General features: G+C 59.4%; 2 protein-coding genes across 6 annotated transcripts; one reads left to right on the plus strand and one right to left on the minus strand.

Annotated features, from left to right (window-relative positions):
- The first annotated feature begins 5,987 nt into the window (after positions 1 to 5,987).
- Positions 5,988 to 12,797, plus strand: TNK1 (tyrosine kinase non receptor 1). Of its 4 annotated transcripts, XR_003964770.1 has the most exons (14): positions 6,015 to 6,108; positions 7,352 to 7,578; positions 7,758 to 7,828; positions 7,943 to 8,137; positions 8,273 to 8,428; positions 8,521 to 8,804; positions 8,987 to 9,260; positions 10,358 to 10,452; positions 10,800 to 10,964; positions 11,186 to 11,265; positions 11,582 to 11,880; positions 11,962 to 12,057; positions 12,141 to 12,373; positions 12,469 to 12,797. XR_003964770.1 is itself a non-coding variant. In XM_030296302.1 (13 exons), the coding sequence occupies exons 2-13, from the start codon at positions 7,416 to 7,418 to the stop codon at positions 12,252 to 12,254; spliced, it is 1,992 nt and encodes a 663-aa protein (XP_030152162.1). In that variant the 5' UTR covers positions 5,988 to 6,046; positions 7,352 to 7,415; the 3' UTR covers positions 12,255 to 12,797. The 4 variants fall into 4 exon arrangements, 3 of the variants coding, with proteins under 3 accessions (XP_030152162.1, XP_030152163.1, XP_030152161.1); XM_030296302.1 differs by having other exon boundaries at positions 5,988 to 6,046; positions 12,141 to 12,797; XM_030296301.1 differs by having other exon boundaries at positions 12,141 to 12,797.
- Positions 12,798 to 12,894: 97 nt separating this feature from the next.
- On the minus strand, positions 12,895 to 17,170 carry PLSCR3 (phospholipid scramblase 3). Of its 2 annotated transcripts, none has more exons than XM_030296308.1 (8): positions 17,089 to 17,170; positions 16,693 to 16,869; positions 16,199 to 16,434; positions 16,050 to 16,092; positions 15,729 to 15,949; positions 15,322 to 15,483; positions 13,732 to 13,893; positions 12,895 to 13,534 (listed from the first exon to the last, which is right to left on the minus strand). In XM_030296308.1, exons 2-8 carry the CDS (start codon positions 16,697 to 16,699, stop codon positions 13,478 to 13,480), a joined length of 888 nt encoding a protein of 295 aa, XP_030152168.1. In that variant the 5' UTR covers positions 16,700 to 16,869; positions 17,089 to 17,170; the 3' UTR covers positions 12,895 to 13,477. The 2 variants fall into 2 exon arrangements, with proteins under 2 accessions (XP_030152168.1, XP_030152169.1); XM_030296309.1 differs by having other exon boundaries at positions 16,693 to 16,873; positions 17,089 to 17,111.
- Between the last annotated feature and the right edge of the window lie 7,191 nt (positions 17,171 to 24,361).

Here is a 24,361-nt window from a genome sequence, read left to right on the forward strand (position 1 = left end):
AGGGTCTCTGTAGCCTTCCCTTGAACGTGGGCTCTACGACGGGTTGACCAACCGAATGAGGCAAAGTGAACTGGGCCACTCCCTGGGCCAAGGCCTTGAGAAACTGGCAACTTCTGCCCTCTGCCTCCGAGGATATTCACTCTGAAACCCAGTGACCATGCTGTGACGATGTGCAGGCTACAGGGAGAGTCCACCCTGCGGCGGAGGGGGGGCAGGTTTCAGTCAAAAGGCAATATCTTCTGCTACCACGGGAGCGATAATACAGCCCCCAGCTGTCAGGTCACCTGCAGACTTTGCGTTTTTCCAACGATGGCCCCAGACCCAGTAGGGCAGAGAACTTGTCCCCACCTTGTCCTCTTGGAGTTCCAGACTCTCAGAGCCCAGGAGCGTGATCAAGTGGTTGGCTTAGGCCACTAGATATCACTACTCAGCAGTCGAGGACAGTGGGGACAGAAGAAAGGAGCCTGGGACTGGGCACCTAAGGGCCTCACGACACAACTGGCTGTGTCACCATCTAGCTACGTGCAGGAGAAACATCACTCACCAGCTTCAGCCTTAGTCTTCCTACCAGTGCGGAGCCCGATGCAGGGCTTGAACTCATGAACTGTGAGTTCATGACCCGAGTGGAAACCAAGAGTCGGCTGCTTAACTCTTGAGCCACCTGGGCGCCCCCCTACCTGCAAAGTCAATGTTAATGGTGGCTAATGTACGGAGACGATGTGTCAGACACAGCCAGTAGGCTAAAGCTGTGTAACAAATGATGCCAAAGGTTAATTGTCTAAGGCAATAAACATCATCTCATAGTTTCTGTGGGTCAGAAATTCGGGAGAAGCTTCCCCGGGTGGTTCTGGCTCATGGTTGCCCATGAGGGTGCTTCAAGACGTCCATCAGGGTTGCGGAAGTCGAGGGTTTGACCGGGGCCGGAGGATCATCTCTCAAGATGTCTCACTCACGTGCCTGGCAGGTTGGCGTTGGCTTGTTGGCAAGAGGCCTCAGTCCTTTGACTCGCGGAGCCCCTCCACAGGACTGCTTGAGCATCCTCATGACCTGGTGCCTCGGTTCCCCCAGAGCGAGGGGTCCAAGAGAGCGGGGCAGAATCCTCGCGGTCTCGTACGAGCTCACTCGGAAGTCACACACCATCCTTTCTGCGACATCCCTCTGATGACACAGAGGAGCCCTCGTCACTGTGGGAAGGCACCGTATTCAACAGTGCTGGTGCCGGGAAGGAGTTTCATCGGCAGCCGCTTGGCTACCGGCTGGCGACCACCCAGCTGTGTAGACACAGCTAATTCTCCAATGACACCGAAGGTACGTACTGCTAACAGATGCATGTCGAAGAGGAGGACACAGAGGCCCAGAAATGGGAAGTAACTTGCTCAGATTCACAGGGGGGTAAGTGATAGAGTCACAAGATGCCAACTCAGGTGGTCAGGCTCCCAAGGCGGGGTCTAAGCTACCATGACCCTGAAGACAGACCTTCAGCTCCTCTGTGGCCCGGAAGGAACAGGGTGGATTCAGCACCCCTTCCACTCCGGAAAGCCAACCAACAGACGCGTACAGGGTGGTGGGCTGGTGACTCCAAAAACTAGCAAGATAAATGCAGCCTGGGAAGGATGGGACCTGGGGATGGGGTGATGGAACGGGAGGGTTTCGCCCAAGGGTCTAGGGAGAGCCAAACTTGGGGGCCCAAAGAGTGAGGAAGCAGGGACGGGTTGACCAGGGAATGCTTACGGTGAGGTCTGGGCACTCCCGTCCCCATCACTACCAGCAAAGGAGCTCTTGGCGTCAAAAAGTCTCCTTGGCCTCACCCTACCCAGATGGCATTGTCTCACCCACTTGTTCAACAAAGGTTACTGAGCACTTATTGTACGAGCCAGGCACAGGACTGGGCAAGAGGGACGCGGCAATACCCAGGCGAGATAAAGTCCTTTTCTACCTGGAGCTTGGAATCTAGCAAGGGAGACAGACAAGTTACCGGCAAATTCTACAAGAACGAGTATGATGATGGGAAGGCGCAGGGATCTTGGGGTTTGGGGGAAGGGAGCAGATCAGGGAGGGACAGGCTTCCTGCGCTCAGCCAGAATGGGATAAGGGTGGGAGGACTTCCAAGCAGAGGGAAGAGCCACACAAAGGCTCTGAAGAGAGGTGATTTCCCTCGTTGAGAGGTTGGCGTGGGTAAGGCGGAAGGGGAGAGCCCCGTGACTTCAAAGATCAGGGCAGGAAAGTGGGAGCTAAGGGGGAACGAACGCGGTTCCCCAAAGGAGAGGGGAGTTTTCCGCAGAGGGATGGGCCCTACCCCCGACCCGAACCCAAGGCAGTAGATGGGGAGGACCCCAGCAGGCCTCTCTGCTTACCCTTCTGGTTCCCTGGCCTGTGGGGAAAGACTTGGCCGGTGGTGCCAATGTGCTCATCCTTCCCGGATACAGAGCCCGCAGGGCAGGGCAGAGGTTGGGGAAAAGCAGACGAAGCGGGAGTGATGCCAGATCTGGGCCTCCAGGTTTAAGGGTGAGCAGGACCCCCCATCGTGGCTTAGAAGGGGCGCCCCTGAGGGTGGTTAGACAGTGCTTCCCCGCACAGGTGGGGATGACAGAAGCTTAACTCCAAAAGTAAGAGATGAATAGGGACAAGGGGAGGAATAAAGAGACCTCTCTGATTCCCTGGGTTTTGTCCAAGCCCCAGATGAAGGTGGGGCTGAGCCTCTGTGTCTGGTTTCCTGCTGGGGCAGAGGACCTGGGCCCGGAGTCCAGTCAATAATGCCCCCTCTCTTCACCGCCTCTCCATCCCGTCGCCAAGGCCGAAGCAGGGCCAGTCTCTGTCTCCGGAACCAATGGGAAGAGCCCCTTCCCTGAACTCCCTGCTCCTTCTCCGTCACCTTTGCCCAGCCCCTTCCTGCAGTAGGCTGGTTCTGTCACTCCTCTGTTCAAACCTTTCAGTGGTTATCAGGGCCCTCAGGCAAGGCCCAAGCTCCTGACCACGTTCTCCAAAGCGTTGCAGAAATCCAACCAGGGCCGTGGTCATGGCTGCTTGTTCACTCGGGTCCCCAAAACCTGGCATGGTGTCTGGCTTCCACCAACCTCTCTGGCTGCACCTGCCTTCATATACCCTCAAGCGCACTTCACGCACACGTTCAACTCCCAGAGGACCCCTCCAGTGCACCCGGATCTGTGAAGACACCGGACTCAGAGAAAACTCAGGCGTTACACGCTCTTCCTCGAAGAAGCTCATGGAGCCACGTGTTTCCCACCAAGAACTTGGGCGACATCAAGACGAATCTCAAAAACGCACTGAGTCAAAGCAGCCAAGTGCAATTATAAACAGTATGTGGCTCCGTGGAGAAGAAGGTTGGGAGCAAGCAACAGTGATCTTTGCGCTAGAGAAATCAGAACAGTGGTGGCTTCTGGAAAGTGGAATTGGCAAAAAATGGGCACGACGCAAGTTTCTGGGATCGTTGAAATGTTCCGAGTCTTTTTGTACATTGGCTGACGTGCATTGAGCCACGTGGTTAAATCTGGGCATGGTACTGAATGCGAGTTATACCTCAATAAAGTACTGTCAGGATACAAAGTAGAGTAACGTTCGCATGAATGTAACAATAACGAAAGACCCTCAGTGTCTGGATTAAAGAGCACATCAGATGCAAGCAAAGAGAGAACAATGAGCTGGAAGATGGACCCAAGGAGATTATCTAGATGGCATCACAGTGACACAAAGATTGAAAAATATAGAAGGGAGGCAGATTACACGGAGGATGGGTTGAAAAGGTCTAGCATGCTTTTTTTAAAATTTATTTTGAGAGAGAGACAGAGAGCGAGTGGAGGAGGGGCAGAGAGAGAGAGAGAGAGGAAGAGAGAGAATCCCAAGCAGACTCCATGCTGTCAGCACGGAGCCCAGCATGGGGCTTGAACTCACAAACTATGAGATCATGACCTGAACCGAAATCAAGAGTTGGCCGCTTAACCGAGAGTCACCCAGGCGCCCCTAAAAGGTCTAGCATACTTCTAGCCATAGTCCCCAAAGGAGCAAAAAATGGACGAAAGAGAATATTTGAGGAGATACTAGCTGAGAATTTCTCCAAACTGATGAAAGGTATGAATTCACAGATACAGGAAATACAAAATACTAAGAGAATAAATTAAAAAAGAATCTCTTCCTGGATACTTTGTAAAGAACTACAAAATACCAATGATAGCTCTTTTTTTTCTTTTTTTCTTTTTTTTTTTTAGAAATGTTGACACTTTTTTTAAAAAGTTTATTTATTTATTTCTAGAGAGAGAGAGAGAGAGAGCACAAGCAGGGTAGGGGCAGAGAGAGGGAGAGAGAGAGAATCCCCAAGCAGACCCTGCACAGTGTGGAGCCTGACGTGGGGCTCAAACTCACGAGCTGTGAGATCATGACCGGAGCCAAAACCAAGAGTCGGACGCTTAACTCCCTGAGACACCCAGGTGCCCCACCAATGGTTATCTCGAAAGCAGGGAGAAAAAGGCAGATCACCCACAAAGGAATGACAATGTGACTGAGCAGACGTCTTCCCCAACAATATGCACCTGTTAATATGCCTACACTGTCCCCGGTGCTAAGAACGCTAGTGTGAACAAGACAGCCCCGGCTCCTACCACGCGGAGCCCACGGTCTATCAGGAACAACAGACGTGGAGGAAGCAATTACAGCGTGATGAGCTGGCCTGGCTGGAGGGCACGAGAACTGGCAAAGACATCAAACGGGTAGATCTGTGAACTGGGAAAAATTTCTCATCGGTGCCGCAATACCCTGTGTGTTTACCGAGATGGGGTAGGTTTTTTCCTCCACGGGACCCTGGGGGCAGCTCACACATCCTTCCGAAGACTTGGTGACTTCCTCCCTGGACCCCTGGAGGAAAGGGAGAGGGATGGTCCTCTTCAGACCCTTCTTCAAAGTCCTAGACTTTCTCCTGTGGCCACAGTCGAGGTAGCAGTGAGCAGAGGCTACATGGGGGGAAGGAGGGTTATGCCAGAATGAGGCCACTTAAATGCCAGTGATGGGGAGGGGTGTCCCATGGGACGGGGCTTAGGAGCCCACTCCCAACTTCTCCCCACCCTGCACCCACACACAAGACCTTCCACATGCTCCCCAAAACGTCCCTTTCAGGGGCAGCACACTGGACCCAGGTTCAGAGCTGGGAAACCGACAATCCCTCCAATTTTAGACTCTGTCTAGGCTGGGGGTTGACTTCCTGCACCATCAGCACCTCTCTGCCCTGGCTCCATTTGTTTTTTTAAAAAAACTTTTAATGTTTATTTATTTTTGAGAGAGAGAGAGAGAGAGAGCGCGCGCGGGCGCAACTGGGGGAGGGACACAGAGAGAGGGAGACACAGAATCCGAAGCAGGCTCCAGGCTCTGAGCGGTCAGCACAGAGCCTGACGCGGGGCTCGAACCCGCAAATCGTGATCATGGCCTGAGCCAAAGTCGGATGCTTAACGGACTGAGCCCCACCCACACCCCGCCGCCCCCCAGGCGCCCCTGCCCTGGCTCCATTTCAAAGCACCTGTGCACCTTGCCTTTCTCCACGTGGGGGCTAGGAAGCTCTGTCCCCTGCTGGGACCCGGGGACTTTGTCCTGTTTAGCCTTATACTCCCAGCGCCCGGGCCCGTTATCTCCATCTGAGGCTGATTCCTTCGAGGGGTGGGACTCTGGCTGAGAGAGGTGATCTGGGGAGAGGGGAGCATGGGGGACAGGACACCGAGGACGAAGTCTGGGAACCTGGGCGAAAGGCTCTTTGAAAGAGGCTGGAAAGAGGGTGTGCAGCAGGGGAGAGGGAAAGGACGGAGAAGGGCTTCTCGGGGTCTGGCCTGGCCGAGGAGGGGCCCCCAGCCCGCGGTCGCGGGGCTCCAGGAGTCGGGCCCGGGGACCCGGGCAGGGCGTGGGCTGGCCGGGACCCGCGCCAGGCCCCGCCCCCTCGGTCCCAGGCCCCGCCCCATAGGCCCCGCCCCGCCGCCTCGGCCCCGCCCTCCCCGGGATTTAGCGCTGGCGGCCTGGGCGGCTCCGCAGCCGCCGTTTCCGCTTTCTCCAGGTGAGGGTCCGGAGGAGCCGGGACGCCCCGCGCAGGGGCTGGCGGAGCCGCCGTCACTTGGGGTGCGTCCGCGGGTGCCCTGTTCGCCTTCCCTCCTTCCCTCCACCCCCTCTCCTTCCCCCCACCGCGGCCGCGTTTCCCCCGGTCCCCCTTCCCGTGCTTTCTCCCTCTCACCTGGCAGGTGGTCCCGGGTCTCTCAGTGTCGTGGCCTCTCCCCCTCCCCCGCCCCTCCTCGCGCCCAGTTCCTCGTTCAACCCTTCCTCCAGGTCTCCCTCGCGTGGGGGGTCGGAGAGGTCCCGGCGTGCGTCAGGGAGAGCGCTGCGCAGGCAGCGGGCGCCCGGAGCACCGGGCCTTAGCGAGCGAAGATTGGTGGAGTTAGGTTGGTGACGCTCAAGGTGGCTTGAGTGACTCAGGGGTGCGGGCCGGGCGCTACCTGGAGCTGAGCTCAGGTGGGTGTGGAAGGGACTGTGCACCTGGCAGCACCTGCCTCTGTAGGCAGCGCCCGAGCTCAGCTGGCCTGCACCTGACCGCCAATCACAGACGCCCAGCGCGATTTCAAGCGTTGCCGCCTCCGGTGTAGGAAAGGCAGTGACCCTGGGCTTCTGTGGGTGGAGGCGGGGGGGATGCCTGAATGATTCAGGCCCGCGCGCCCAGCGTGCCCTGGCGTCCCCGTGGGTTGTGGCTTTGCGGGGACCTTCACGTCTCGGACACGTGGACGGCCGTATCTCCCAGGCGGTGAGCTGCCGGGTCACAAGTAGGCACAGGAGGGAGGGTATGTGGCAGTATGAGCTGCGTTTCATGGCAGCGTCCCGAAGTGTCTCAGATCTGCGAGGCCACCCACCTGGGTGGCTCAGACACCGTCTGCAGCATGTTGTAGATCTCTGTGCGCGTGGCAGTGTTTTGAGCGTGGGAGGCATTGTACCTGTGTGTGTGTGTGTGTGTGTGTGTGTGTGTGGTTAGCATATCTGGGCATGTCTGGTAGGTCCCTGGTCCCTGGGCGTCTGGTCTGGGTGCGCTAAGCACACACAGGCTGCGTGCCTTCACAGCTCAGGAGTGAGCAAAGGAACGTCCCTGGGGTCTCCAGGGTGCTCAGCTCTCAGGTGTGAGGAGGGCGGGTTTCTCACCGCTGAGGGGGGGAGGGTAGTGGATCTCAGGCATGGGGGGCGCTGTCCCTGGGGCTTGTGGGAGCGGCGGGATTCCTGGCCGCTCCGGGTGTGTCCCTCCCTCTGCCCCCCCCCCCCAGCGTTTCTGATGGGTGGAGGGTGGAGGCGGCTGGCGAGCGTGTTTCTGGGGTCTCGGTCTCAGGTGCCTTCCTTGGGCTATGTGTCTGGAGGTGACCGCAGCATCCTGAGGGACTCCTTCTCCAGACATGCTCCCTGAGGCCAGCTCGCTGTGGCTGCTTCGCCTGCTCCGGGACATCCAGCTGGCCCAGTTCTACCGACCCATCCTCGAGGAACTTAATGTTACTCGGCCGGAGCATTTCGACTTTGTAAAGCCTGAGGACCTGGACGGCATCGGCATGGGCCGGCCCGGTAAGGGGCCCCTGCGCAGAGGTCCTGCTCTCTTGGTCCCCAGCCTCGTAGTTTCGAACCCGCTCTGCCCACCCCCCCGACACACCAGCCCTCTTCTTTGCCTATAAATCCTTCTGCAACCTCCATCCCCACCCCCACCCCCGCGTACCACCAAGTCCTCTGATTCTGACCTTCCCCAGCCCAGCGCAGACTGGCCGAAGCCCTGAAGAGACACCGTTCCGGGCTTAAGTCTAAGAACTGGGTCTACAAGGTGTGCATTTCCCGGTGGGGGCCGTGGACTTAAAGGGCCAGCTTAGGCCCGGGAATGGGGTGGGGTGAGTGTCAGGGAGGAGGGCACCCACTTAATTTCCCACCCCTGCTTCAGATCCTTGGGGGCTTTGTACCTGAGCAGAAGGAGACCACCCCCCCTGCAGACAGCCCCCTGTTGTCCCTCCCTGAGCCCGAGGGGGGACTCAAGTGTCTGATCCCGGATGGTGCTGTGTGCAGAGGGGAGCTGCTGGGCTCTGGCTGCTTTGGAGTGGTGCACCGAGGGTTATGGACACTGCCCAGCGGTCAGAGTGTGAGTACCCAGGGAACCCAGTGCATTCTGGGTGCTGGGGCCGGCTGCCCGACTCTTCCGCGTGCCCTCTGTGCTCTGGCCCCCACGTAGCTGTTCCCTAAGCGTCCTTCCCACCCCCCCCCCGACTCCTCCCAGGTCCCAGTGGCTGTCAAGTCCCTCCGCGTGGGTCCTGAAGGCCCCGTGGGCACCGAGCTGGGGGACTTCCTTCGAGAGGTGTCCATCATGATGAACCTGGAGCACCCACACGTGCTGCGTCTGCACGGCCTCGTCCTGGGCCAGCCTCTGCAGATGGTGAGCAGACCCGGACAGCGGCTCCCAGGGCAGGTGGGCGGCAGGGTCCCCTGGGGCCGGACCTCTGCTCACGCGGCGCCGTGCTCCCGCAGGTGATGGAGCTGGCGCCCCTGGGCTCCCTGCACGCGCGCCTGGCCGCCCCGGCCCCCACGCCCCCGCTGCCCGTGGCCCTGCTCTGCCTCTTCCTGCGGCAGCTGGCGGGGGCCATGGCGTACCTGGGGGCCCGGGGGCTGGTGCACCGAGACCTCGCCACGCGCAACCTGCTGCTGGCCTCCCCGCGCACGATCAAGGTGGCCGACTTCGGGCTGGTGCGGCCGCTGCGCGGCGCCCGGGGCCGCTACGTCATGGGCGGACCCCGCCCCATCCCCTATGCCTGGTGAGGGCGCGGAGCCGGGATCCCCGGGCACTAGAGGGCCCTAGAGGGCCGGGGCGGTGTGGACGGCTCCCTCCGGGGGAGGCTGGGACGAGGATTCTGGGAGGGCCCCCGGAAGTCCTCGAGAAGATCACCCGGCTCCTCCGGGAGGGACCCGTGCGGCCCGTTCAGCTGCGTTTCCACAGGTGCGCCCCAGAGAGCCTGCGCCACGGGGCCTTCTCTTTTGCGTCTGACGTGTGGATGTTTGGGGTGACGCTGTGGGAGATGTTCTCCGGGGGCGAGGAGCCCTGGGCCGGCGTCCCGCCGTACCTCATCCTGCAGCGGCTGGAGAAGGACCGAGCCCGGCTGCCTCGGCCTCCCCTCTGCCCCAGGGCTCTCTACGCCCTCGCCTTGCGCTGCTGGGCCCCCCACCCTGCCGACCGGCCCAGCTTTCCCCACCTGGAGGGGCTGCTCCAAGAGGTGGGAGCCCCCACCTCCCCAGATGCACCCGCTCTCTGGTTTCTCCCAGAGCTCCGCGCACAGGAGTGACAGATACTCCTGGGCTGGGGTCAGGGACCGGCTCCGGATAACCCGGATTCAGTGTCTACCTGCAGCGGGGCCCAGAGCCCTGGGGAGACAGCTTAGGGCTGCGGAGACGGATGCCGAGGGCTGGGGGACGGAGCGCGGAACAGAGAGCAGTAGGTTTGACAGGCAGAGGGAAGAAAGGTCTGCATGCGACTGGGAAATACAACTAAGGCGGCCCCAGCATCTCAGGTGCCCCGTGGAGGGCTACGTGAGGAATGATACGTGACCGGGGCCAGCCCTGGGAGACACCGTGCTAAGTGCTTCACATGTCTCCTTGCACGTTGGCCCGCTTCATCCTCACAACAACCCCGTAAGGCCATTATTATCTGGAGTTTACAGATGGGGGCACTCAAGGCGGCTAAGGCAGTGACAGTTTAAGTGGAGGAGTTGGGATTTGAAGCAGTCAATTGACCCAAGAGCGCCGTCCCCTAAATCGGCAAACTGCGTTGTTGAAGACTCTGTCTTTACCCTGAAGGCACCTGGGAGCCATGGAGGGATTTTGAGCAGGGGAGTTCCCAGTCACTTTACATGTTCTCTCACTCTGGCTTGGAGCAGGGAGGGATGAGAGGAAGGAGACTGAACAAGGGAAGAGCAGGTGGCTGACAGGGGTCATGAAGCAGAAATGAAAGGATGTCTGCGGTCAGGGTCAAGGCAGCAGGGCTGGGAAGAAAAGGAAAATATTTCCAGAGACACCGGGAGGCAGAGCGGTGCGTGGGAGGACCCTCCCTTGGTTCTCCTAGGCAGAGACAGCCCCCCCTCCCTTTGTTGCTTCCTGACCCCTGGGGTACGTCCGGCTTGGTGTGGAACCCAGATCTGCCACCCCCTACTGGGGGATAGGGACAGTCCCCCCTGGGCCCGGGACAGAGGACATACCTGGTATGGGTTTGATGGGTGGGTGCGTAAACAGGAGTCTCCTTCCTCTCCTGCTCACGTGATCTTGCCCTTCTGACTCAGGCCACAAGCCCTGCCACCCTTTCTTCCTGTCTCTGCAGGCGTGGCCTCCTGAGGCACATTGTGTGAGGGAGGTCACAGAGCCAGGCGCCCTAAGGATGGAGACTGGTGACCCCATCACCATCATCGAGGGCAGGTGACAGCCTCGGGCCTCCCACACGTCCCCAAGGAGGAGGACTCCCACCCGACCTGCCTGACCCTGGTCCCAATCTGCTGCCCCCCCCCCCCCCCCCCCCCCCCCGCCCAGCTCCCTGAACCCTGACCCTCCGCCTCCTCCCTTCCCCGCTGGGCCCCGGGAGCGCCACTAAAGTCGTGGCTCCCACTGGAGCCACCAAGCCCGTAGAGCCCTTTTGTGTTAGGGAGAAAAGAGCCTCCCTTCTTCCAGGCAGCTGCCGCTGCAGGCACACAGCTTGCGCGCTGAATGTGGGCCGGAGCCCAGCCCCCCTCCCCCTCCGTCCCCTCTAACAGTGCCTCTTCCCACAGCCCGGACTCCCCGACCTGGAAGGGCCAGAATGGCCGCACGTTCAAAGTGGGCAGCTTCCCAGCCTCAGCAGTGACACTGGCAGACTCGGGGGGCTCGCCAGCCACCCGTCCGGTCCACAGAGTGTCCCCTGCCCGGGGCGAGCTGCACCAGGGAAGCACGGATGGGTGAGTGGGGGACACAAGCCCAGCAATGCCTCTGGAAGGGAAGCTTGGGGAGGGGGCCTGGGGGGGGGGCAGCTGGAGGGAAGGCTGGACTTGCCTCCCAGCCGGGACTTCCACTCTGGGGCTCAGCCTGCCTGGGAGCCCCCCCTCCCTGAGTTTCTGGTGGGGGGGGGGGCACACTGATGTGCCAGGTGGGGAGAATGAACCGGATTGCTCTCCAACAGGGACAGAGGGAAGGCCAAGCTTCGGGATTTGCCTCCGGCACGGGGCCAGAGAAGGAACGTGCCCCTGCAGAGGGCGAGAGGTGGGTGTGGTGCCGGGGACCGGGCTTCTCGCACTTCTGCCCCCCCCCCCCCCCCCGCTCTGAGTCCCGACCTTGGTGTCGGCAACGCCGCGGCCCCCCATCTGCCCTCTCTATCGCTGTGCGTCTCCCCCCGCAGCGCCCGCCCTCTCCGTTCTCTGGGGCCTCAGCTGCCTGGGCTGGGGTGTCTGTTCCGCACACCTGTCTTCCTGTCCCCCTAACCAAGGGCCCCCCACGAGCACGGCACAGACACAACGGGGAGAAGGCAGGGCCCAGCATCTGGGCCTCCCCTCAGGTTGATTATTTCTCAACTGTGCAGTCATTTCCAAGAGCCTGGAGTCTGTTCTGTCCCTGGGCCCCCGCCCCACAGGGGGTGGTTCCAGCCCCCCCGAACTTCGCCATGCCAGAGCCGTGACCCGCGGACCCCCTGGCCTGCCATCCTGCCCTCCCTTTGCCTCCAGTCCTTCTCAGCCCAGCCAGCCCCCCAGGGAGCGGCCTCCGTGGCCCAGAAGAGAACCCCTCCCCAGCCACCCCCCGGGAAAACCTGGAGCCGGCAAAGCCACCGTTCCCTCCGGAGGCCTCTTGCCCGACCCCGAGTTGCAGAGGAGGATTATGGAGGTGAGAACTCCCTGAGGTGGCCTGGTGTCCCCAGGGGCTACAGGCGGGACCGTGGCCTTAGCCGGACTTCGTGCCCCGTAGGTGGAGCTGAGCGTTCACGGAGTCACCCACCAGGAGTGCCAGGCGGCGCTAAGGGCCACTGGGGGAGACGTGGTTTCCGCCATCCGGAATCTCAAGGTAAAGCCAGACCCTTCTCTCGGGTTCCCACCCCTCCCGCCCCTGCCCCGTGGCAGCCACTGCCCTCCCTCCTGCCTCCGCAGGTGGACCAGCTCTTCCATCTGAGCAGCCGGTCCAGGGCCGACTGCCGACGCATCCTGGAGCATTACCAGTGGGACCTCTCGGCCGCCAGCCGCTACGTCCTGGCCCGGCCCTGAGGTCTGCTCCCTTGGCTGTGGATACTAGCCTGGGTCAAGGGCCTGGCCACGTGGGACCAAGCAGAACCCGGACAGGTCCCATCAGGGCAGAATTGCCCACCTGGGGAGATCGTTGGCAGGTACGGGAGGAGCCCGGGGTCGCGCGCTGCTGAATGTCTCCTCCCGCCCTGCCCCTTGGCCTCTGAGGGCTCACGCTCCCTCGGCTGGTTCATAGAAGGATCTCCTCCGCTCTGCCTCCCACATTGCCAACCACGAGGAGAACTCGGAGGGACACAGCTGCCACACGTCGCACCCACAGGAAGCTTCCACTTGCTGCAGAGAGCGATCCAATGGCCATCCTGGGCCTCGGGGACAGCCACCCCGAACTGCCGTCGGCTGCCACACGGGTCTCTGTGGGAGCAGTCATCTCGGACGACGGAAGCGATCCCGCTGACTTGGGCTACGTGGCCCAGACTGCCTTGGCTTGGTCCGGGGCCATAATGGACGATGAAGTCGCCCTCTTGAACTCAAAGACGCTGGATCTTGGCAGCACGGATTATGAAACGGGCCAGCCCCCACCCAGCCCGGCCGTCCTACTTCCCATCGTGTCTTCCCACACCAACTCCCTTCTCCTCTCTCCCATCACATACATCTTCCGAAATCCGAAAAGTTACAAAGTTTATATGAATATAACATACAAAGATACAGCCTCCTTCCTAAGGCAGAGGGCAGGATGGGGTGCTTAAGGCTCCGGAGGAAGCTGCACGAAGCACCGGCTGTGGGGGAGGCGGGGATCCCCTCAGAGCGCCACGGTCTGAGGTTGAACCGATTGGCCAAGCTGATGCGGGGCGAGAGCGGTCACGCCAGCCGTCTTTGGTGCTGCAAACCCTTGCCCACCCCAGCTCCTGCCAGAAAGCCCGAGGGCCCTGGATTCCCAAGGCCGGATCTGGAGCACAGGCCCCGGAAGGGGGCCGGGGGAAGGGAGGGTAAAGCTGATACGCCTGTGTGCCAAGGGATCGGAGAGACAGCGGTGCGAGGGAGAAGGGTTCTCATACATACCCTTCCCCAGGGGCCAAGGCGAAGGAGGCCAGGGGATCGGGGCAGGGGTAGGGCGCCGCGGGCCCTAGACTCTCGGGCATCCCCGTCTGTCCCCTGCGGCAAACGTCGCGGAAAGCGGCCGCCTCTGACAGGTGGCCATCCTGGATTCTGGTTGAGGTGATGGTCTCCTCGCCCTGAGGTGGCCTCTAACTGGTGACGGCAGAGGGCCCAGCGCCTCCTCGCTTCTCGAAGAACATGTAGTCCTGACGGGAGGGCACGGTCAACGGGGCTGGCGGGGGCTGGCCTAGCTCAGCTCTCACAACCCGGGTCCGGAACCTGCACCCGCCCCCCGCCCCCCGCCCCCATAGAGCGTGTCTCTAATCTAGCGGGAGGCCAAGATGCGCACAGAGCCTTGACGGAGAGCGGGGTGGTGGGAGGGGAGGCGGGGCAGCCAACTCACAATGAGGAACGTGGCTCCCAGCAGCACCGCCTTGACCCTCACGTCCAGATCCAGCGGGAACTGCAGGCCGAAGTCATCCGCATCGGTGAGGGCTTCTTGGAGCAGCCCCCCCCACTGCTTGCTGATCCGGCCCACGCTGCGTGACTCATCCGGGGTCTTCACCTGTCGGGAAGGCAGGCGCCAGCTGGGGGGGACGTGGCCGACCTCCCCTGCCGCCAGGCCCCGCCCCCCCCCCCCCCCCCCACCGTCGCCGCGTATGAGCGGCGCCGGCTCTGTCCTTAGCGAGTCCTTCCGGCGGGTTTCCCGGTGGCATCCGGGGAAACCAAGTCACCCTCGGTCACACTGCGTGTGTATAGTGCAGTGTGGCTCCTGAAAGGCCATACGCGAAAACCGAACGTAAGCAGCGGCAGGAACGGAAGCACCGAGTACTCATCTCCGTGTAGAGCTGCTTCCCAGGTTTGTTTTGGTCACCAAAGTACCCGCCGCCCGTAGCTGGTGAGGTCAGCGCCCTGAACAGAGTGGCCTGGTCCAAGAGGGCTAGGGGACTGCGCTCGACCAGCCAGCCAGGCGCCTAGAAGGCTGTGCCTGCCCAAAGAGGTGCCTTTACCCCGCAAAGTAGCAAGGGCCCTGTCCGAGCTTCATCCAGAGGGGATCCAAGCCCGTCTGGTGGGGGAGGGGCAGCAGTAAGTGGCCTCTAAGGACCAGGATTTCCACTGGCCTCTCCGGGCCCAAGAACAACAGGCCCTGGTGACGGGGGAGGTAATTCACTGTGATTTCCTGATCGTTTCCTAGGCTTATTTTCAGGGGCTAGAACTGAAGTGATTGCCTTCTGTGCCCTCCCGGTCGGGCTGCTCGTAACTACGTAAAAGGGAGCCTGGGTCTCCCAGGGCCCCACGGGCTGCACGTTCCCGTGCAGAGGTCACCCAGTCATCTTTCTATCACTGAGCCTCCACCCAGCTCCCAAGGTGACTCGATTTGTAAAAGTAGGCTTAGGTAGGACACCTCATCGGAAGCCTTGGAAAGTCTACGGGCTTCTCCCTGTGATTTCTCCCTTATCTGCCCTGGTGATTATCCCTTAAAGAACCACAGTGTCGGGGAGGTGCCTCTGTCTTCTGGAAACGAAAGCGCTTCCCAGGCCTCACCCCTGGCACTGTCACCACTTGGGTTCTGATGACGAGGACGTAGATCACCCGTGGGGGGGGGGGGGCAAGCTGCAGGATGCTGACAAGTTACACTGGTGCTGGCTCCAGGGCCCGGGCTCACACGCTCGTGCATAGCAGCCAGCCCGCAGCAGACCCAGTGGTCATCCTGTGCCCCAAACCAAGCCTGGCCTTAGCTTGTTTCCCCCTCAACACGGGGCGGCAGGTGACCATCAGCATTGGTCCTTCAGAGGAAAGCCTCCCTGCCAAGCTTTCAGAAGGCCACCGGGCCACCCCCTTCTGAATGGAGAACACTGGAGATGTGCTAGGAGCCTCCGTGGATTTGGATCAGTGAGCTCAGGGTCTTGCCCTTAGTGTTGGCCATCGCGCCTCACAGAAGCTGCCATCTTGGTTTGTGAAGTTCCCAGGAATCTCCCCTTCTTCCTGGTACCTCAAAGTTGGTGTCTGTGCCACAGCCACAGGTCCAGCAGGGCCCCACCACGCGCAGGAGGGTCCGGCGATCGGCATCCTGGATGGACAACTTGGGGATGAAGGGATGCCAGGTCTGTAGCACGTGGCCAATGGTGGTGCCGGGAGGGGCCTGTACTTCCATCTGGAGCCAGGGGCAGGCAGGGTCACTGCCGAGCCAGGGCACCCTGGCCCGAGCTCTCAGCTTCCGGGTCTACCACCCGCCCCGCTCCCCCCTAGATCTCCCATCCCGCCTGCCACCCCCACCCGAGCTAAGCTTCATCCCAGGCCTCATCACGAGCGGACGGCGTTCCATCCTTGGTCCTCCCCATTCCGGCCTGCCCCTCCCCCCACCCAACCCCGTCCCTGGCCCCAGCCCTCCCAGCCCACCTCCTGGAGGCCACATGGGCAGCAGCTGCAGCCACAGTGCAGGGGGCGGAGCAGACGCAGCACCTCTCGATCACTGGGGTCCACCACGCGGACACGCAGGGGCCGGCGGGCGCCACAGCACAGGCGCGCGCAGCAGTGGCTCTCTTCGGCCGCCTGCCCCAGGGGCTGTCCGGCCCCCGAGCGCAGTTCATACCGGTTACATGTCTCCCAGCCCAGGAGCGCTGCCAAGGGGGGACACGCTGAGGCTCAGGCCCCGCCACCTGCCCAAGAGCCCCCTGTCTCTGCCCTCGTCACGAGGCCCAACCTACTCCTTCCACTCACTTTCCACTCGCTCGGCCTTCTGGTGAATCAAGATCTGATCAATCTGGAAAGGCAGGAAGGTCCGCGCCCGATGTCAGCTGGCTGGTCTGGACGCCAGGGTCCCCTGCTCGTCACTCTCCCCGCCCCCCACCCGGCGCCCTCCCACTCACCTGCACCAGGAATTCGAGGCCGGAAGGCACCCCGGGCAGTGGCAAGAACGGGGCAGCAGGCCCTGGGGCCCCGGGGCCGGGCGAAGGGAAAAGAGAGAAGCCGGGCGCAGGGGCAGGCATGTGGGGGGGCACTGGTGCCTGCCCGGGCCCGGGGTGCAGCGCCGGCTCCGGGTACCCAGCCGTCACAGGGTAGGGAGGAGGGGGTGAAGGGGCGTGGCCCTTGGGGGGCAAGTAGCCTGTTGGTGGGGGGACACGGGTAGATTAGACGGGGACCCGCGGCCACATCCCCTCTCCCCTCGGGCCGCGAGGCTGCAGGGCGATGAGATGGGAAGAGACTGAGGACGACGGGGCGGGGGAGCAGGGCGGCGGCTCCCCGGGAGGAAGGGAGGGGCCCCACACGGCCAGTCGGAGCACATTCCCGCAGGGTGTGCTCGACGCCCAGCTCCCGAGTCCGTGGGGGGATAACGGAGACCCTCAGCCTCGCGCCCACTTACCTGCCATGGGAAAGGGGCGAGAGTTCGCCGGTGTCAGTGTCCGGGAGGCTTAGTTTTGGAAGTGGTGGCAAGTTCGGACACAGCCAGACAGACACAGAGACAGACACAAAGACGGACAGGCAAACGCGGAGAGGCGGCCGCGCGCGGCGCGGGCCCAGGGTCTCTTGGGCGGCGCCTCTGACTCAGGGAGAAACCGAAAGTGTCAGCGGGCAGGGCGGGTACCTGGGACCCTGGATTCCCTCGGGGGCCCCAGAACCGCCCCCTCCCTTTGTTCTCCCATTCTCCGCGGAGGCGGCTGCTGGCAGACGGCCGGAAGGATGGACCCGCGGTCCGAGCGACGGCCCGGCCTCGAGGGAGGCCTCCCGGCCCCCCTGCGCCCCAGTCCCCCCCGCTCACCTGAAGCCCCTAGAAGAGCTGGCGTGCCCAGCGCTCGGCGGCTCGCAGGAGCTCGGGGAGGCGGGCCCGGGCCCCGACCCCGCCCCTCGACCCGTCCAGGCCCCGCCCCTCCCGGCCCGGGCGGCGCGCGTGCGCACAAAGGAAGCCGGCTCTCCTGCGGGGCCGCGAGCCGTGCGCCGGGGAGCTCGCTGGCGTGGCCGGCGTCCCCGCCCGCTCCGCCCCGCCGCTCGACACCAGAGGAGGCCCGCCTGGGGAGGGCCGCCGGCCCAGACCTAGCCCGGCGACCCCCGCCGGGTCTGCGGGCGCAGAGCGCTCGGTGTCCCCGGGTAGGAAGCCAGGGCGGCTGGCGCGGCGCTGGACCCCAGGCTCCTCCTCCCGAGGGCGGTTCGGGCCTCGCTGACGCAGCGGAACACCCTCCACACTCCTTCTTTGGCTTCTAGGACTGGCCCCCCGGCTCCCTTTCCACCTCCCCGGGGGGCTGCCTCCGCGGCTGCTCGCCGTGACGCTGCGGTCATCCACACAGACACCTTGCTACGACAGTACGTCTTCCAGGAGCCCCTGGCCACGTGGGTGACAGGCCGCCAAACGGCGGCAACAGTGAGCGTGCGCGCAGTGAGGTCCGGGGGTGGCCAGAGGACGCGGCGCGGTTAGCAGGAAAGCCTCCCCCCCGTCCCCACTGCCAGAGGAGTCGCTTCTTCTGGGTCCCGAGCAGAGAGGCCCGCAGGTGTAACGAGGTGCTGAGCCTGGGGCCCTATAGGCAGAGCGACGAGAGAAGAGTTGAGAGAGGGAGGCCACCCGCCTACCTGCACGGAAGGCCTGGTGGCAGCTGGGACTTGGCCCCAGAAGCAGCGGGGGGCCCACCGAAAGATGTTAAGACCCGAAGAGAAGGTCGAATTTGGGTTTTAGAAAGACACAGCTAAACCACGAGGTGGAGAACCACGAAGGCGCCCGGGCTGGGTGGTGGACGGCGGCCGGAGGAGCGGGTGCTGTGCTAGGTGCACAGAGGAGTGGTAGATCGGGGAGATGCTTCCACAGCAAACCTAGAGCTTGTTTGAGGGGTGACATGTGCAGGTGAGGCGTTCCGGATGACCCCAGGTCCCTGTCTGGTGACCACGCAGGTGGAGGGGTCACCCACCAAGATGAACATACAGGGAGGGGCGGCAGCTGGGTGGCTCAGTCGGCTGAGTGTCTGTCTTTGGCTCAGGTCACCATCTCCCGGCTTGTGAGTTCAAGCCCCGAATCGGGGTGTCTGCTGTTAGAGCCCACTTCCGATCCTCTGTCGCCCTCTCGATGTCCCTCCCCTGCTTGTGTGCACGCGCTCTCTCCCTCAAAAATAAATCAATATTTAAAAAAAAAAAAAGATGAACATAGAAGCAGGTTTTCAGAGATGGGTCCAAGTTCTTCTGGGCTGGTCAGCTGCTCCCACAGCTTCAGTCATCATCAGCTTCGGACCCAAGTGCCTGACCTCTCCCCCCGGGGGTGCTTAAGTACCCCAGATTCTACGTGGCCCAAACCATGCACCAGCATCCACCAAAACATCAACATACAGAAACTCGGTTCCTCAACAAAGATTTAGTGAGCGCCTACTATATGTCAGACAGCTTTTGAGAGGAATATACAGCAGTTTTTTAAAAAAATTAACCAAAATTGCTGATCTCCTGGGGCTTACGTTCTAGTAGAGAAGAGACAGATAAGGTAAAATATACTAGAAGTCAGAGGGTAACAAATATTATGGAGAAAAATTGAGCAAGATGAGGAGGACAGAGAGTGGTGGGCAAGGGTTGCAATTTTGCAGAGGGTGAACTTGGAAGGTGTCACCCAGAAGGTGGTAGGTGAGCCAAGACCTGACTGTAGGAGGTCAAGGACGGAACCAGGCCGGCCTCTGGCATAAAAAAAAAAAAAAAAAAGTTTCAGACAGCGCGAACAAGAAAGGCAAAGTGTGCCTTAGTCATTCAGTGAACAAAAGTGACACCAGTGTGGCTGGGATGGAACGAACCAGGCAGAAGGAATGGAGATCCCAGGAGCCCAGATCACATACAGCCTTGCAGACCACTGGATTATACTGAGTGAGACAGGAAGTGTTGCAAGGTTCGGATAGAGACGTGAGCCTTACACACGCAGTGGTCCTCCGCTCTGGCCACAAGATAGAATCATCTGGGTGCTTCACAAAATACCTCTGCACGGGCCCCATGTCCTATCAACAATTTAATTAGAGTATTTGGGGTAAGGTGCAGATATCAGAACTTTCTGGGAATTTCTCCAAAGACTTTAATGTGCAGCTAAGGCTGAATAGCACTGTTACAGGGTCTCTCTCTCTCTCTCAGGCTGCTTTGTCTAGAGCAGGCTATAGTTAGGCAAGGGCAGAAGGACATTCTTGCAAAAAGCAAGGGGGGATGTGATGGTGACTTGGACCAGGGGCCGGAGCGGTAACAATGGAGGTGGTGGGAAATGGTCAGATTCTGGTTATGCATTCAGCGAATGACGTGTTGACTTGATAATGGCTTGGATACAGGATGTGAGGAAAAGGGCAAAGTTGACTCAGGCTTGGCCCAGGAGGCCATTCCCAGTGGGCCCTGCTCTTCCTGTTTGGTCATTTCCTGTCTGCCCACTCCATCCTGAGCTCCAGGCACTTCTGTCTCTCTCGTCTTGTCACCAGTATGGTGTGTCCCTTTTCTTCTGGCGAACGAGTCACGCTGAAAGCTGGCAGATGGACAGAAGTCTGTACCAGGCTCCAAAAACCAAAGGAGCCCACCTGGGCTGTACCAAACTATCTCTTGAAAGGATCGGTCTTCGCTGCGGAAGATTGGAGTCTCTTGGTGCTCACGGGAAGGAAAGAGCTTAGCTCTGGGAATTGGGCAGAGGAGAGTTTGAACCCCAGGCCACGCTGGTCCCAACTACGATACAGAACAAGCTACTTCACCTCCGTGAGCTTTAGTTCCCACGCAGGACTACCGAGAAGATTGGACACAGTGCGCAGTAATAATAGGGACGGATTATCAAGCAGGCCTTATTTATCCTGGTTCCTCAAGAGCCCCGCTCACGGGCAGGGTCAAAGCTAAGGGATCACATTACACGGAGGGTGGCCATTCCAGATGTTGGCGCCTCCCCCACCTGGAGGTTTCCTCTGAGGCTGTATTTCAATCACTAAAATGAAATATTGTGATCTTCTACTAATATACCTCAAATCATGCCTCCTCCCTGGATATAAATGCTTCAGTGGCTCCCCATTGCCCTCAGAAGAGAGTCCAACATCTCAGCCCAAGGCCCTCCATCATTTGCCCCTGCTGCCATCTTTCCCTACGACCCTCTCAAGGTCTTTCAAGCCAGCCACCAGGAATTTTTTGACGTCTCAAATGCCCCGGGCTCTCTTTGGCTTCAGGGCTGCCCGGATAGCTCTTGCCTCGGGTCTGGAACACACCCCTTCCCCTTCTGCATCACCGAACTCCTTCAAGGTCCCCACTGAACATTCTGGCACCCAGCAGCTGCTCCGAGGCTCTGGAGCTCGGTAGGGACTAGTTGGAGGGGAGACAGAAATTCTAGTATCCCTCTCATTTACAGAAATGGTCCATTTTTTGTTTGTTTATTTCTGAGACAGAGCATGAGTTGGGGAGGGGCAGAGAGAGGGAGACACAGAGTCCGAAGCAGGCTCCGGGCTCTGAGCTGTCAGCACAGAGCCCGACGCGGGTCTCAAACTCACAGACCGCAAGATCACGACCTGAGCCAAAGCTGGACGCTCAACTGACTGAGCCACCCAGGCGCCCCTGGTCCGTGCTTTTTTGAATGCAACTTTCTGAAAAGTTAAGCATGCACCTCTGATATATCACACAGATATGAACTTTATGAGACGTACACAAAAATGGAAAGTAAAAAGACGGAAGTTAAAATTTGTGTACATAGGGGCGCCTGGGTGGCTCAGTTGGTTGAGCATCTGACCTCGGCTCAGGTCACGGTCTCATAGTTTGTGGGTTCGAGCCCCACGTCGGGCTCTGTGCTGACAGCTGGGAGCCTGGAACCTGCTTCGGATACTGTGTCTCCCTCTCTCTGCCCCTCCCCTCTCTCAAAAATAAATAAACATTAAAAAAAAAAATTGTGTACTGGGGCGCCTGGGTGGCTCAGTCAGTTGAGTGTCTGACTTCACTCAGGTCATGATCTCACAGTTCATGGGTTCGAGCCCCCACATCAGGCTCTGTGCTGACAGCTCGGAGCCTGCTTCAGATTCTGTCTCCCTCTCTCTGCCCCTCCCCTGCTCACACACACTCTCTCTCTCTCTCTCTCTCTCTCTCAAAAATACACATTAAAGGGGCGCCTGGGTGGCGCAGTCGGTTAAGCGTCCGACTTCAGCCGGGTCACGATCTCGCGGTCCGTGAGTTCGAGCCCCGCGTCGGGCTCTGGGCTGATGGCTCAGAGCCTGGAGCCTGTTTCCGATTCTGTGTCTCCGTCTCTCTCTGCCCCTCCCCCGTTCATGCTCTGTCTCTCTCTGTCCCAAAAATAAATAAACAAACGTTGAAAAAAAAATTAAAAAAAAAAAATACACATTAAAATTTTTAAAAAAAATTTGTGAGCTCTAACTTTTTTCCATTAAAATTTGAAAACCATTGGTTTAAAGTGGATAGAGAAGCCAGCCAGGCAGTCACAGCCAGAGGGAAAACCAGGAGGGGTGTCCTAGAAACAACAGGATGTATTTTAAGGACAGTGTGGCCAACTGTGTCAAATGCTGCAGAGGCTAAAGACAAGATTAAGTCAACCATCGAGGGCACCAGCCTGGCTCAGTCGGTACAGTGTGGGACGCTTGATCTCAGGGTTGTGAGTTCAAGCCCCACATTGAGCATGGAACCTACTTAAAAAAAAAAAAAAAAAAAAAAAAAGAAGGGAGGTGCCTGGATGGCTCAGTTGATTGGGGTCCGATTCTTGATTTCAGCTCAGGTCTTGATCTTGGGGTCCTGCAATCAAGCCCCCTGTTGGGTTTCACGCCCAGCGTGGAGCCTAATTTTAAAAAAGAAAGAAAGAAAAAAAAAAGAAAAAGAAAGAAAATCGTCCGTTGGATCAGGCAACCAAGACCTCTAAGCGATCCATGGATCCTTCCGAGGGCATTTGTGGGGAAGAGAGGGGATGGGAGACCGGCCAGAAGAGGGGTGCTGAGTAAACCTGAGTCCAGATCTTTCCCAAGCCCCCACACTTCCCCGAGCTCCCCAACAACCTACTTGGATGTGTCCCAGGCATTTCAGAAGCAACCTGCCCCAAACTGACTGCCTCCCCCTCATCTTCCCCCTCCTTCCGTTCTTCTCATCTGAGTAACAGCACCTCCAACCACTAGGTGTGTAAACCGGAAACCTCCCGCTCGTTTCACCCTTACATCCAACCCATTAGCAGTTCCTGTCGGTACGACCCTCAAAATACATCCTGGATCGGACCCTTTCCACCACCTCTTCCACCCTAAGCCAAGCCACCACCATCATCTCATCCCTGGCCTTCCTGACTGGCCTGTGGCCACCCTGGCTTCCTCCAGATCTTTTAAGCGTACAAATCACGGGCGCCTGGGTTGAGTGGGTTGAGCATCCAACTCTTGGTTTTGGCTCAGATCATGATCTCGTGGTTTCATGAGTTCGAGCCCCAAGTCAGGATTCTCTCTCTCTGCCCCTCCTCCTGTCTCTCTCTAGATAAATCCATAAAAATTACATGTATAAAAGAGCCTAGCCTTCTCTTACTTGAAACCTTTCAACAACTCACTGTTGCTCTACAGACAGATTTCAAGCGCTTTACTACTCCCTGCAAGGCCTGCACGGAGTACCTGGGGGCCCTCATCACTACCCATCAGCCACATGGTTTTTGCTCTTTCTCCAACCACCCTCCCCCCTGCCTGATTTTCTCCTGCCTCAATGATTTTGGACTGCTCCTTTCTAGCCCGTTTCGCCAGCTTGCCTTTCCACCTAGGACAGGCTTCCCCTCCAACTCTGTACCTGGTTAGCTCCAGCTTCAACGGGACCTCCTCTGTGAGGCCCTCCCATCGGAAGGGGGACACACCCTCCACGACCCCACTGTCCCGCTGCCTCCCTGCTCTTTTCCTGCGCGTTCAGAGCACAACTCACAACCACCCATTTGTATGTTGAGCTGTTAAAGCCCGTTTTTACTACTTTGAAACTCGGCCCACACAGATCGTGGAGCCCCACTCTGCCCCCCCTTCCCCACCTCTGTCTCTGTTCATGGTCTCCTCCACAACAGAGTCTTCTTTTTAAGTTTATTTATTTAAAAAAAATTTTGTTAATGTTTATTTTTGAGAGAGAGAGTGCACGAGCGCGAGCAGGGGAATGGCAGAGGGAGAGGAAGTCACAGAATCAGAAGCAGGCTATTGGCTCTGAGCTGTTAGCACAGAGCCTGACGTGGGGCTCAAACTCACAGACTGCGAGTTCATGACCTGAGCGGAAATAGGGCACTTCACCGACTGAGCCACCCAGGCGCCCCTAAGTTTATTTATTTTGGGAGGGGAGGGACAGAGAGAGAGAGAGGAAGACACAGAATGGGAAGCTGGCTCCTGGCTCTGAGCTGTCAGCACAGAGCCTGATGTGGGGCTCGAACTCACGGACCACGAGATCATGCCCTGAGCTGAGACAGGACGCTTAACCAACCGAGCCACCCAGGTTCCCCTAAGTTTGTTTTTGAGCGAGAGGAAGAGAGAGTGCAGAGAGTGCAAGAGGGGGACAGAATCCCAACCCTGCTCAGTGCTGTCAGTGCAGAGCCCGACGCAGGGCTCGAACCCATGAACCGTGAGATCATGACCTGATCTGAGATCAAGAGTTGGGCGCTTAATGGACTGAGCCACCCAGGCGGCCCCACAACAGAGCTCTTTTAAGGATCATCTCAAGCACTGAAGCCTTTTATGCGCCCCCATACATGATGATCTGTCCCTGCATTGAACCCCAAAAAGTTTTGTAACTAATGGCACTAGTCCTGAGCTGCCTTGCCTCAACTCTGACTTCTAGAGTGAATGTTCAATAAATGTGTGGCCTGGCAGGCCTGAAAACTTTACCCTACAGTAACCTTCAGTTCTAGTGGGCAGCAGAACCGCACGGTGACTTGGGCCCAAAGAGTGCTTCGGAAAGATTCTGCAGTATTTCCAACATTCTTTAGGACTCTGACGCCCACCGGTTTCAGAACCTCCTAACAAGCTAACCTCGAATGAACAGAATCCCCAGACCCAAGATTCAGTCTCAGGAAAGGGAAGGAGTCCAGAGGTGGACAATGCTTACCCTTCTTTCTCCAAGAGGTTACACGAACA

This window comes from Lynx canadensis, chromosome E1, assembly GCF_007474595.2.
Source record: "Lynx canadensis isolate LIC74 chromosome E1, mLynCan4.pri.v2, whole genome shotgun sequence".
Lineage (NCBI taxonomy): Eukaryota > Metazoa > Chordata > Mammalia > Carnivora > Felidae > Lynx > Lynx canadensis.

Excerpts from the sequence above, each read along its gene's own strand:
- TNK1 (XM_030296302.1), top strand. The coding sequence starts at position 7,416 with ATGCTCCCTGAGGCCAGCTCGCTGTGGCTGCTTCGCCTGCTCCGGGAC. Across the intron at positions 8,138-8,272 it reads CACTGCCCAGCGGTCAGAGT|GTCCCAGTGGCTGTCAAGTC; the intron begins GTGAGTACCCAG and ends GACTCCTCCCAG. Across the intron at positions 10,453-10,799 it reads ATCACCATCATCGAGGGCAG|CCCGGACTCCCCGACCTGGA; the intron begins GTGACAGCCTCG and ends CTCTTCCCACAG.
- PLSCR3 (XM_030296308.1), bottom strand. Across the intron at positions 15,484-15,728 it reads GCCCATGTGGCCTCCAGGAG|ATGGAAGTACAGGCCCCTCC; the intron begins GTGGGCTGGGAG and ends CCCTGGCTCCAG. Across the intron at positions 13,535-13,731 it reads TGGGAGCCACGTTCCTCATT|GACTACATGTTCTTCGAGAA; the intron begins GTGAGTTGGCTG and ends CCCTCCCGTCAG.